The sequence below is a fragment of the Petaurus breviceps genome, unplaced genomic scaffold, assembly GCF_028583685.1.
Source record: "Petaurus breviceps papuanus isolate PSGF00001 unplaced genomic scaffold, PetGlider_PUasm1.0 91041, whole genome shotgun sequence".
NCBI lineage: Eukaryota > Metazoa > Chordata > Mammalia > Diprotodontia > Petauridae > Petaurus > Petaurus breviceps.
The window spans coordinates 36,600,360-36,613,836 of NW_027187400.1; the positions used below are offsets into that span (position 1 = coordinate 36,600,360).

At 41.9% G+C, this 13,477-nt stretch overlaps 1 protein-coding gene across 1 annotated transcript in view; it reads left to right on the forward strand.

Annotated features, from left to right (window-relative positions):
- Positions 1 to 12,431, forward strand: part of MORN1 (MORN repeat containing 1) — a 49,856-nt gene extending 37,425 nt beyond the window's left edge. The window contains exons 8-10 of the mRNA XM_069078368.1: positions 3,457 to 3,567; positions 9,889 to 10,012; positions 11,708 to 12,431. Coding sequence (XP_068934469.1) covers positions 3,457 to 3,567; positions 9,889 to 10,012; positions 11,708 to 11,711 — 239 coding nt within the window. The 3' untranslated portion in view covers positions 11,712 to 12,431. The remainder of the gene's footprint in view (positions 1 to 3,456; positions 3,568 to 9,888; positions 10,013 to 11,707) is intronic.
- The last annotated feature ends 1,046 nt before the right edge of the window (positions 12,432 to 13,477 follow it).

Here is a 13,477-nt window from a genome sequence, read left to right on the forward strand (position 1 = left end):
GGAAAGAAGCAAGGAAGGAAGGAAGGAAGGAAGGAAGGAAGGAAGGATGGAAGGAAGGGAGGGAGGAAGGAAGGAAGGAAGGAAGGAAGGAAGGAAGGAAGGAAGGGAGGGAGGGAGGGAAGGAAAGAAGCAAGGAAGAAAGGAAGGAAGGAAGGATGGAAGGAAGGAAGGAAGGAAGGGAGGGAGGAAGGGAGGGAGGGAGGGAAGGGAGGGAAGGAGGGAGGGAAGGGAGGGAAGGAGGAAGGAAAGAAAGATTTATTAAATACTTAGTATGTTCCATACACTAAGTACTGAATATACAAATATCAGCAAAAAGAAAGGCAGTCCCTGAGCTCAAGGAACTTGCATTCTAAAGAGGGAAGATAACCCACAGAAAGGGAACTGAAAAGGGGAGGCGGTACAGGAACAGGACCACCAAGGGAATGAGGATTGGTTCTGGTCCCTCCACAAAATGCCTCAGGAGGAAATTCGCCGATGGCAGGTAGGGGTGGCCCTCACAGAGGACTATTCCAGGTTGAGAAGGCTGTAGGGATAATTGGATGTTCCTTAGGCCTCAGGTGCTGAGGGAAGTCCTATTATGAGACTGCCCAAAGTCAGGAACAGGACCAGAAGAGCATGGAGGCCCATACTGGAACCAGTGTCACTTTTTACAAGACATTCATCCCATGTCATCCCACTTTTGGCTGCAGAGGTCCAGCAGGGACAGCCCACTGCCTCCTGAGACCTGTATAAAACCACTGATGGTTGGTGGCACACCCAATACAGGCATGGTCCACCTGGCATTACTAACTGGTTCTCTGTTATGTGGAAGAATGTTTCTGTATCAGTTAGTTCCATAGTTAGCCATCTGATTAATGTTCTAGGCCTGTAACCTACTTATGTTAAGCTATTGTTTACATTTTAGAATGGTTTGGTTTTAATATATTAATGACACTATTATGAAGTGTAGTGGTTTGGGATAATGTTAGGTGGAATATTCCTGTATGACACATTTATAAGAATAATTTTTGATAGTTATGTAACACTTTAAGATTTATATAACACCTTACATGATTATCTCATTTGTGTTCCTATAACAATCTTATGGTATAGGTCAATGTAAATTCATTAGTGACCCTGGATGAGCCTCTCAACTTTCTCCATCAATAAATGAAGGGATTGGATGGGATGGCCTCCAGTATGGATTCCAACTCTAAAAATATGGCTGGGTTTTTAAATAGTATTTTATTTTTTCCTATTACACATAAAGATAGTTTTCAATTTTCACTTTTTTTTTTAGAGGGGGAAAGTGGGGCAATTGGGGTTAAGTGACTTTCCCAAGGTCACACAGCTAGTAAGTGTGTCAAGAGTCTGAGGTTAGATTTGAACTCAGGTCCTTCTGACTCCAGGTGCAGTGCTGTATTCGCTGCACCACCTAGCTGCCCCTCAATATTCATTTTATATAAGACTTTGAGTTCAAAATTTTTTCTCCCTTCTCCCCTCTCAAAGATGACAAGCAATGTGTGATCATAACAATATGTTCTTGTGATCTATGGCTTAGTAGCCATGTCTTAGAGAGACAGCGGAGGCTCTGAGAACTCAAGTGGTCTGATAGTAAATGCCAGAGGGAGAATTTGAACCCAGCTCTTTCTAAATGTGCCAATGGGGTTGGTACTACTACAGTTCTACTCATTTTGCAGATGACAAAATATGAAATCCTAAATAGATTCAGTTTCTTTTATTGAAGAAAAAAAGAGGGACAGCTAGGGGTGTACAGTGGATAGAGCACCAGCCCTGGAATCAAGAGGACCTGAGTTCAAATGTGACCTCAGACATTTGCTAGCTGTGTCACCTTGGGCAAGTCACTTATCCCCGGGAGGGGGCAGGGAGAGAAGAAAACTTCTCTCATCCTTTAATCCAGAAAACATCTGTTTAGATAACAAGGTTCAAAATATACCATGGAAAGAAAACACATGCTAGAAACAAAACAAAGGAAATATCACAGTTCTCTGGTCTGCTGAGAATACCTGCTAATTCTTGCCTTTGGGCAGCTGGTGGCATCGCAGGAGACAGCCCTAGCCGCAAAGAGAGCTTTGTAATCATTGTGAGTGGCCATAAATCTGAGCTCAGGATTACAAATTATTTTACTCATGTTGATGAAACAATCAAAAGAGCTTTGAGCGGCACTCTGTCTTCAGAAACAGCCTAAAGTTGCTGACTCAGAGGGAGAAGATGCTATGTTTGAATCTGGTCCAAGTCCATAAGACACACAAGAATATTCCACTCAAATGGTAAATCTAAATACCTTTCATGCTGTTCACCTTCAGCATTTTCAACATGTATTAAATCAGCAAATCTTTGCGATCTATATTTAATATCAATTCGCTTACATAGTTGAAATGCTATAAATAATTTTGCCGAACCCAGTAAAGTGACATTGTAAACTCATGGCTTTAATTTTAGAGGTATTTGTTAAGTTGCTTTAATATGCTTAGTATTAAATATTTTTAAAAAATCTTTTCTAGCTGAACTAGCTCTTGTCTTACTAGGGAGTGATGCCTTGTTTTTTGATTTGGAAAAGACACTCAAAAACTTTGTGTGTTTCTCAGGAGTTCCTCTGAGAAAGTATTTGGCATTTTTTCCCAATAAGTTAGAGTTGTTATGCCTGTTTCACATGTATAGAAATTCTGGAATTATTAGAGGGGCTAAAAAAACCACTAATAGAACTCATACATTACTGATGGAATTGCAAACCAGTGGACTCTTTTGAAGAAAAATCTGGCAACATGATACACTCCAAGAACAATAACATTGATTGTATCTTTGGCCTAATATTCTCCTTTAGGGGACTATACCATAAAAACATAAAAAAGAGGGGAAGTTAATTGTTCAAAGAAATTTGTAGCAAATTAAAGAAAGCAAACCCAGAATATCAGTGACATGCTATAACATAAAAACATAAGTATGCTAATATAGGGATAAACTAATGACTGAAGAGCAATGTAAAGAGACACAAAGGGAGTCACTAATACTTTGTCACAGATATCTGTGTGTCAGGGAATATTTTTTTTTGGAAGAGGGAAGGCAGGGCAATTGAGGTTAAGTGACTTGCCCAAGGTCACACAGCTAGTAAGTGTTAAGTGTCTGAGGCTGGATTTGAGCTCAGGTACCTCTGACTCCAGAGTTGGTGCTCTATTCACTGCACCACCAAGTTTAACCAGTTGTAAATATGTTTAATACTTTTTTGTTACTGTTTTAAGATTAAGGTTTTTTAAGGTTTCTTTAAAAAAGGAGAGAGACAACAGCATAAATACACCCAAGAAGTGGGCCCAACTCTTCTTTCTCCCTCATCTTATAATGCCATGGAATCACATTTCCTCTCTGGGAGCCATCCATTAGATGGATAAGAAATTCTAATGTGAGACTGTTGAGCTCAGTTTTACAGCCTCAATGCACATTTATCCTTCTCTGTTTTAGCTCAAGCCTCAAAGATTGTGATTTTGGGTCCGAAGGTGATTAAGGTGGTGCAGGGTTCTTCGATCACCTTGAGGGTTCAACTCCAGACTGACGATGGCGAGATCGTTGAAAGTAAGAGCATCTTTAAGGATTATGGATATATATGTTTTTAAAGTGTCATTTTTTCACAGGTACCAGCAATGTGAATGAGGGATTACATTTTACCTTCCTTTTTCTCCACCACACTGTGATCTTGGTTCAGAATCTGTCCCACACTCAAGTGACCTTTTTCTTTCACCCAAATGAAGCAGCCTTGTTTGTGGTGGTGCAGGTAGTGGAGGAGGGTGGCTTTTGGAATCTGAGGAGCTGGGGTTCAGATCCCAGCTTGGTTACCTGGGTGATCTCCAAAGAGCCTGTTACCCTCACTGGGCCTCAGTTTCCTTTTCTGTTAAAGAGGAAGTTGGACTAAGTGACCTCTGAGGCTCTTTCCAGCTATAGATCCCCTGTGCAATTCTTTGGTCTCCTTTAATAATTACGCCAAAATAGCAGCTTAAGTTTGAACCCTGGTGTTGTTGGAGATATCTGTTATTAAATAAACAAACAAATACATAAACGAATGGATAAATATATATATAATATAAATATTTATTTGTAAACAAATATATACATATTATATGTGTGTATATATATTTATATATATGTACATGCATGTACACATTTACATGTACATAGGCATGGGTATAACTTGGCTTCAGGAGAAAAACTAATTGGCTTTAATTTATGTCTACTTACCACAAATATCCTAGAATGCAAAACAGAGAAGGGAAAGTATTCTAATAGGTATATTTGTGTGCAGAAGACATGGCCTAGTGAGAGGTGGCTGCCAATGGCTCAGGCTGCCATGGCAGGGTTTCTAATTGCCCTCATTGGAGGTATTCAAGCAAAGACCAGACATCCATCTGTCAGGGGTGGTTTACAAATAATTAAATCAATCCTTCCATGACGCAGAGGGATGCACTAGATGACTTCCTATAGGTTCCTTCCCACCCAAATGAGTCAATAATAATTGGAGAGAATTACTGACAGCAAATAGAAAACAGAAACCCTGGTTTCAGGGCAGCTGAGAGTGGGAGTTCTGAGAGTGTGGCTACACCCTTTAAATGTGGTGCAGAAAACAGTGTCACCATTTGGAGAGAGCCTAACCCTGTGCTGCTGGGACAGCCGCCTCTTCCACTGACATCACTGAGGGGTGTTGGGGCTTTGTGTGGGGGTGCTGATTATCAAACTTCACAGGAGTATGTCAGAAGAGTACAACAAAGTGTTCCCCATGCACATGTCCAAATCCTGTAAGAGTCCCTGCAAGAGTTGTTCGGTGACCTCCTGATTATTAGTATTCGGCAACAAATGCCTGTCAAAGCACAAATGTGTTTGCTGCTGTTGGGAAGGAGGTCCAGCAAAGAGGACAAATTAAAGAAACTTGCCCTTTAGCTGATGAATGCCTTCAGATTCTCCTGTCCCTAGAAGACTTCATGGCAATTACATCAAACCCTAGAACTTGGTACTTTCAAATAAAATATCTAACACCCTTAAAAGGGCTCAGTCTGACTATCCACACTGGGAAAACCAAGTGGATGAAGGTTCTCCATTATGCAAACTATGTTATACAGTTGGATGGACAACCCAGAGAGCTGGTCCACCAGGACATAGAGATCTTGAAAGACACTAGAGACAGATGGAGAGCTCTATCTTAGAACTAAACAAGAATAGGAGAGCAAATGGGATAACCTTTGGGAATCCATGCATCCAGTTTAATGATCCTCACACTTCTCACTGAAACAACAGTGCAGCTATGTGGCTGAGTCTTGGAATGCCACAGTCTCCAAAGAATTGAAGTTAAAGTTCACCAATAAGGCAGTGGAGAAGACAGTCATATGGGCACTAGAACAAGTAAGGAATTGCCCAGGAGAAATGATCCAAAGGGTGTCATCAGAGAAATGTATGATGAGAAAAAGCAATGGGCTGGTCCCATAGAGCCAGTGATAATGAACGGATAGGCTTTGTGCTCCTTTCTTGTCCATGCACTGTCAAGAAAGCTAAAAGATTGTCACGCCTAAATGACGTGTCTATTACTAAGAGGAGGACAGAAGCAAGAGTCACTTAGAATGGACAAGTATGGATGGGTCAGAATTTGTATCAGTGGAGATAGTACCCACCTTGATGAGCTGACAGGTCCATTGAAGCATGTGTGTGTGTGTGTGTGTGTGTGTGTATGAGTGCGTATGTGTCTGTGTGTGTGTATGAGTGTGTATGTGTGTGTGTGAATGAGTGTGTATGTGTCTGTGTGTGAGTGTGTGTGTATGTGTCTGTGTGTGAGTGTGTGTGTGTATGTGTGTGTGTGTGTGTGTGTGTGTGTGTGTGTGTGTGTGTGTGTGTGTAATTCAGTACTTAAGGTCTCTGTGATCTCATTGATGTAGGATCTCCCTCTTCTGTTGCTGATCCCAAGCTTTCAGTGACATTCCACATGAGCTTCCATGGACAAACAAACAAACCAACCAACTCCAAATCATTCCCTATGATCACAGTTCTAGAGCTGGAAGAGACCTCAGAATCCATCATGTCCACCCCCTCTCATTTTGCAGAGAAGGAAACAAGTCTGTAGAGATGAAGTGGCCTGTCCAGTCACAGAGGGACTTAAATGTCAGAGCTGGCAGTCTAATTCAGACCCTATGATTCCCAGCTCAGGGCTTTTACCAGCAGCCCATGCTGTCTAGTGGCTGACTTTCTCTAACCACGGTTGAGATGGTCCTCAGATGACCGACACTCAGAGGCCATTGCTGCCTGTGCTCATGACTTTTCCAGACCCAACTTGGCAGGAGATGCCAGGGCTTGGTGTCCCAAATCCAGAGTCACCTCCTGCTACAGAGAGGCTGGACACAAGGACTGGAGAGGATGATTTATGGCTGCTAGACCCACCCAGCAGGGGACAAGTTGGGTTTCTCCCAGGATATTTAAAGTCTTTTCTTTCAAAGTCAAAGACATATCAAGAGGCAAATAAGGCTTATCTAAATGGCAACAAATCATGCTTACAAGTGCCTATTAACATAATTAAGAGAATAAAGTCTTTTGTTGACACTATTTAATAACTCTTATTTACTTTTACTTCCCTGTACAACCTTTAGCCCAGCAGGAGGCTTTTAAAATGAAAACATTTCATTATCTTCTTTATCTCAGGGAAGGTATGAACCAACAACACAGCACTCTGGGCCAGGGAGACTGAGTCAGTTTTCCCTGATTTCTTCAGACTGAGGGATGAACCACAACTTTTCTACCATGAAGCAGGAGCAGGGACAATCTCTGAGCAAAAGGACAGGAAAAGGATGCTTAGGTCCTTTGGCCAAACCTTCTCATGAGACACTCCGAAGTCCTATCCTCATGGTCCCTGACATATCACAGCCTGCATTGAGAACTTCCCTGTTGCTTCCTGAGGGACTATAACCTCTGGTGGGAGGTCTGCCGAGCCCTTTTCAGGGCTCTTCTTCTGCCTCTGGCGTCTACCTGGTACTCAGCTCTCATCTGTGGCTACAAGAAGGTATAGTGTGCACAGTGACTATACCCCAGTAAACTGTCTCAGCTGATGGGCTAAACCAAGCCGAGGGTAACTGATGAGCCCTGAACTTGTTGGCGGTTAGGGTGCTGTGTGAAGGCTTTCTCTGGTGGAAGGCGTGGACGAGAACTTCTTCCAGTGGCCGTGAAGGGGGCTGAAGCAGGTGCTGTGGAGAGATTGGAGCTCAGTCAGACATCCAAGATGCCAAGGTCATCAACTGCATCCCAGGCTATCACCAGTGGTCTTGACTTTTGTCTTGCCTCTGGATGTTGATGACTCAGGAAGAGAGAGTGAGGCCAATGACTTTGTGTAACTGTCTCATTTAAAACCAATTTACAGAGAACCAAGACATCACCCTGTGATGTCATTGGTCCTCTTTGCAAATGGAACACAAACAACGATTGCCTCCTGACCCATTTCCTTTGTCTGCCGTGCTCTGGACTTCCACCGAGCACACAGAAACAGCTTTGCTATTTTGGGTGATGTGCTCTGGGGCACTAATAAAGCAGAAATGTCTGAATTCAAAGAGAAGCACAAAAACTCTTTCCTAAGCTCAATTTTCATTTTTCTTCATTCAGAAATATTTTAAGCAGCTGCTGTATGGCAGCATTACCTATAGTAAGGCACCAGAGAGAGCTGACCTCAGAGTCCTGAAAATAATGAATTCATGCTCCACCTCGGAAATATATTGGAAGCACTATCTGGACAAGTCACTTGATCAATTAGTAAGCATTCATTAAGGACCTACCATATGTAGGGCTAAACTCTGAGGACACAAGCACAAAGTGTGAAACCATTGCTCTTTGCAAAGAGCTTACATTCTAATATGGGAAGCAATGATTAAGATATCTGTGTGTGTGGATTTATGTGTGTATGCTTGTATGATTTTTAGCATGCTTCGAATCACAGTGACAGTTACGACTCAATGGCATTTCAAGTGCCACATATCTCACCATACTGCAACACTTTATTTTTATTATCAGAGCATACCCATCATGTCAAAACAAGAAAAGAAGAGGGGGTAAAGTTTTGAAGGTTTAGCTCAAAGCTGAGATTGAAATTTTTCTGAATGGTAGAACTACCCTCAACCACTACTATTGAAAATGGAATAGCTTTGGAAATTAGCTTTTGCTTTAGACTTGATAATGTTTCTTAATAAAGTCGGCCTAAAGTTACAAAGCAAAACTATCGGTAAAGTCAATTCAGCAATAATTAGCGTTGTTTCAATCACAAGTAATGTCAAGCTATCACAGTGTATAGAGTACCAGGCCTGCAGGCAGAAAGACTTATCTTCCTGAGTTCAAATCTGACCTCAGACATTTACTAGCTGTGTGACCCTGGGCAAGTCACTGTACCCTGTTTGCCTCAGTTTTCTTATCTATAAAATGAGTTGGAGAAGGAAATAGCAAACTATGACAGTATCTTTGCCAAGAAAACCCCAAATGGGGTCACAAAGAGTTGGACACAATTCAGAAATGATTGAACAATTTTTAAAAAAATATATGTGTTTGGGACAGCTACATGGCATAGTGAATAGGGCCCTGGTCCTGGAGTCAGGAAGATTTGAGTTCAAATCTAGCCTCACACACTTATTAGCTATGTGACTCTGAGCAACTCATTTAACTGTTATTTGCCTCAGTTCCTCATCTGTAAAACGGGAACACATTGGAGAAGTCCATCATTCTTATCCTCTCTTGATGTCCATTGTGCCTTATTTTTGCATTCACACCCTTGTATATTGTTTCAGTGTTCAAGTTGTTTTCTGATCATGGGGATATGAATACACGCATCACGATTCTTGTTTGTTTTAAGAAACATCCCCCTTAAGTAATGACTGAATATTGAATTGAAAATGTTTGTCAACCCATGAGCATTTGTTCTGTGTTTATTTTGCCTTCTCTGGGAACCAAACACACAGATTTCATTTCATAGGCTTCCTCACTGGAGACAAGACAAAATTAATCACCGGGAGTCACTGTGACCAAGTCAAGAAGACTTCAAACATTAAGCCATTTGCATTGGGATAGTGCCACCATTCTCCAGGATCTCCCTTATAAGAACCCCAGGGCCCAGGGAGAATCTGACAATTCTAGCATAGGAATTGGGGGAAATGATGAAGAAAAACCCTTTCCAAAGAGTATGATGCTGAGACAAAAACAGAAGTGGCACTTGATGAGACAAAGGAGGGCAGCCCAAGGAGCAGGGTCCAAAGAAAGCCTTTCTCTGAGAATTAGGTTTTGGGGTGTTATGCTGTTTGTGACTAGGATAACCAAGATAAAAACGGGGCGGGGGGAATCCAACTGTTTTAGTCAAATATTGGCCAGTTGGCAATCTTCTTTGTGAGCAATTGAGAGAGAAGGAAAGAGCATTTTAGCAAAGACAAACTGAACAATGAATGAAGTGTGATTACATTAGGGAAATGTACTTTCAGTTGTCTGTAAGTTTAGGCAATTCATTTCTTTTAGATGATCTTACTGTAAATAGTCCTTTCCTGGAGTAGCTCTAGGGGACCTCATCTTTGCCTCTAACCCTCTGCCTAGTGATTATGCCCATCTAGGTCTATGTTCTCCCTGGTAGAATCCAAACCCAACTGAAGGCAGAAACTTTTTAACTCAATAGGGACTTTACAAATGTTCATGGGATAGAATAGAACACAAAATTGATTTGAGTGTAAACTCAAGCACGTACTTGGAACTACCACTTCCTGTTGTGAGTGGCCTTCAAGGAGAGTCTTCATGGTGAGAAGCTTTGCAGGATAAAACAATGTCCTGTCAGTGCTTACAGAAATATGGGTTTGATGATCTAAGTCTTAAGTGTTGCTTTCCTTGCTTTCTTTGTCTTTGGGAAAGGTGAGAGCGGCCGGGCTTTAAAGGTCCTCGCTGGAGTCCGATATGTGCAGCTGCCAACTTTCTCCAATTTTGGTTTTTTCAAGATGACTGGAGATGCTGAGGTTAAACTGATCCAGACTCCCTTGTAAGTCCTGGCTAGAATTGCCATCCCCTTCTGCCTGTCCCCTACTGGAGTAAAGAGTAGAAATGTGTAAGTTGTTCTCAGGGCTTCTCAGAGCCCTCTTTCCCCATCAGAGTTTGGATCTGATTAGAAAGTGACTCCACAGACTTCTCAAATTCCTGCTCCTGAATTTATGCAGGAATCTGGTCCTTTTTTAGGCTTCTTTTGTCACAAGCATGCAAAGCCCTCTCAGGAATGTCAAATTATCACTGCCATGTTGAATTCACTTATAGAGACTTAGAAAGTAGAAAAAAGAAAGTTAGAAAACCCCAGTATTTGAAAACCTTACCAACAATATATTCCATGGCCAATTGTCACAGAGAAAGCAGGCCAGTACTAATTAGTTGCTCCTTTAATCTTTTTTTTATATCATTTTCTTAATTGTCATTAATATTCCTAGGCTTTAGAATTTAGGATGAAGGTGTTTGTCAGCCCTTGATTCCTGTAGATGATTTATTCTTTACTACTTAGCCAGAGTTTCCTTTTTTTTTTAATCTTCAAAGCTCTTTTTTTTTTTTAAAGTAAATATTAACTGAAGCGGAGAGATTGAGGGATTTATCTGAGGTCAGATGGGTTGTTCATTTCAAAGAGAAAGTTAGCCTTCCTAACTCCCTGTCTCCCAATTTTGTGCTGATGTCACCAGTTCACAATCTCTTTGGAGAGGAAAGTGGAAGATAAGTGATGAGTTTCCATTTTCCCAGTTCTGATCGCTCTGTGATCAAAGTTGAAACTACTTTGAAAATTCCTTACATACTGTGACTCTCCTCCAGTTGAGTTAGTGCTGAGTTCATTTCAAGAATCTTAATTCTCTTTGAGATTCTCTGAAGTCGAGGCAGTATAGTTGAGTGGGAAGGGCTTTGGACTGGGGATCAGGAAGACCCAGGGTTCAGAGACCAGCCTTTGATGCCTCCTCGGTGTCTGATCTTGATAAGTCACTTCATCTTGTGGGGCCTCAGTTTCTTCCTCTGTAAATTAGGAATGACAGTACTTGTAGTGTCTTCCTCAGAGGATAGTTGTGAGTCAACTGCTTTGGAAACCTGAATGTGCTAGAGAAGTGAGTTATTATTAATTTTTTTCCGTTTTTTTCAAAGTTCTTTAAGCATCAATTACATGTACATGTTGACTCCCCCATAGAATCTAAGCTCTTTGAGGACAGGGATGGTTCCATTCTGGCATTGCAGCCCCAGTGCCTATCGCAGGGCCTGATGTAATGGCAAGCAAACCAGTACTTAGCGCCCTGTTTCAGTTGAGCCTCACCATGATTATATCAAGTCTTTGTTAAGAAATAGAGCTTGTGAAACCCACAGTGGGAGGAACTTGCTGATGCAACAGGAAGGGGTGGAACAGGGAGGAGCTAATGACCAGATAAAAAGCTGAGCACTAGCTGGGAAAGGGTAGAACTGAGAAGGGAGCACTAGTGGTGGCAGAGTTGAGAAGGAGAAAACTTGTGGTATCCTGGTACTCTGTTTGTTCTGTGTTGATTTTTGTTTGTGACACTTTGTACAGAAGCCCTGGGACCTTACTGGAAGCCCTGAAAGAGGATTTTCTTACTGTCTATTTACAGAAGTCTTAGAGGAGGGTTTCAGAGGTCCTGGGACTATACTAATGATTTTTGTTGAGTTCTCAGACTTTGTTTGTGGGTCTGTGTTGATTTCACAGGTAGAAAGTGAATTAATGGTGGAGCCAGCAAAGTGAATGAACGTTGTTTTGGCTCTGGTAAGCTTTGTCTTCCCAGAAACAGAGACGGCGAGGGACTTGAGGTGGACTGGACACTGTGAACTTCAATATGGAACAGGAACTGGATGAAGAACTTGATGAGGAACTGGATGAGTAGCTGGATGAGGAGCTGGACAAGAAGCTGAGAGCTGCCTGCCTTTGAATCCAGGTGACAGTTGGGTAAAGTCAGGCAAAAACTGGGACCATGGGAAGAGGGACCATGGAATTTGAGAGCCAGCCTCAAGCCAAGATGAAAAGACCTCTCCTTGGCTACTTAGTGCTGACTGAGAAGATCATGATTTACTGTGGCCTAGGGGTAGGAGAACTCTGTACTCTGTACCTTGTACCTCTTAAGGATGATTGAGTTAAGGAGGATTGGAAACTAATCTCCTATCAAGAAGAAAGAAGACTTTTTGACTAAGAGATTAAGACAATGTGACCTAGGGGTGGAGAACTTTTGACCTTTATACTTTGTGTCCCTTAAGGAGGCTTTCTCCTTAAGGATAATTGAGTTAAGGACTTACTGAATGATATCTTTTGTTTAAAACTATGCGGTCACTTTAAGTGAAAACTATGTGGCCACTTGTGATAAGTTGTTTTGTTATAACATTGTAAATGCTGTACTTTGGTTTCTGTGAATGTTTTGCTTTAGTTTATTGCTGAATAAATAGAGAGTTCACTATACTATGTGATCAGAACCTTAAAGCTGTTCACAGCAGCAGTCCACTGCAAAGCTGCTCGTGCTTGGCTTTACACCTAGCACAAAGGAGGTACTCAGTAAATAGTGATCGATTGATCAGAATAGTTCAGCTTCTTACTGATAAGGGTCTATCCTGATTATTGAGAAGTAACCAGTCTTCTGTGATTTTAGGCAATTGAATTTAAGAGTTGTAGGGGAACTCACCAGTCATCTATGAAGTCTTAGAGACTCCACTGGGTATGAAAAAGAATTCCCTCTACAACATACCTGACCAGTGGTCATCCAACCTCTGCCTAAAGCCCGGGGACTTATGAGGCATTCAGGGAGGGCACCTTTGGTGGAAGGGCTGCTGAAGCAATGGTCCACAAACCCTGCCAGTGAGTTGGGGGGAGGGGTAGCGGAGGGGGGCAGGTGGTGTCTACCCCAAGCATGTGAAGACTTCCCCTGGCAGAAAGCATGCATGAAAACAGTTTGTTCCAAAGGCCATGAAGGCAGTTGAAGGAGGTGCTGTGGAGTGCTAAGAGCCTGGTCAGTATCAAAGATGCCAAGGTCATCCACTGTATCCTGGGAAGTCTTGACCTTTGTCCTGCCACTCTCTTGGAAGAGAGAGTGAAGCTGACAACTTGGTGCAGCTCTGCCTCACTTAAATCCAGTTCATGTTTCGATCAAGACATCACCACATGATGTCATTAATCCTCTTCAAAAACAAAAGACTAACAAAGACCTCATAAGGCAGCCCTCTCTGCTTTTGGATAGCCCTAATTCTTTGGAAGGGTAGTCTAAATTTGATTCTTTGCAGCTTCTACCCATTGTGAGTTCTGACCTCTGGGGCCGAGAAGATCAAGAAGATGCTTTCTTCCATATGATAGCCATGAAATAATGAAGACGGCTATAGATAATGTGATAATGTTAATATAGAGAATGCAATGTTAACTCCTAAGTCTCTCCTCCTCCTCCTCCTTCTTCCTTCTTCTTCTTCTTCTTCTTCTTCTTCTTCTTCTTCTTCTTCTTCT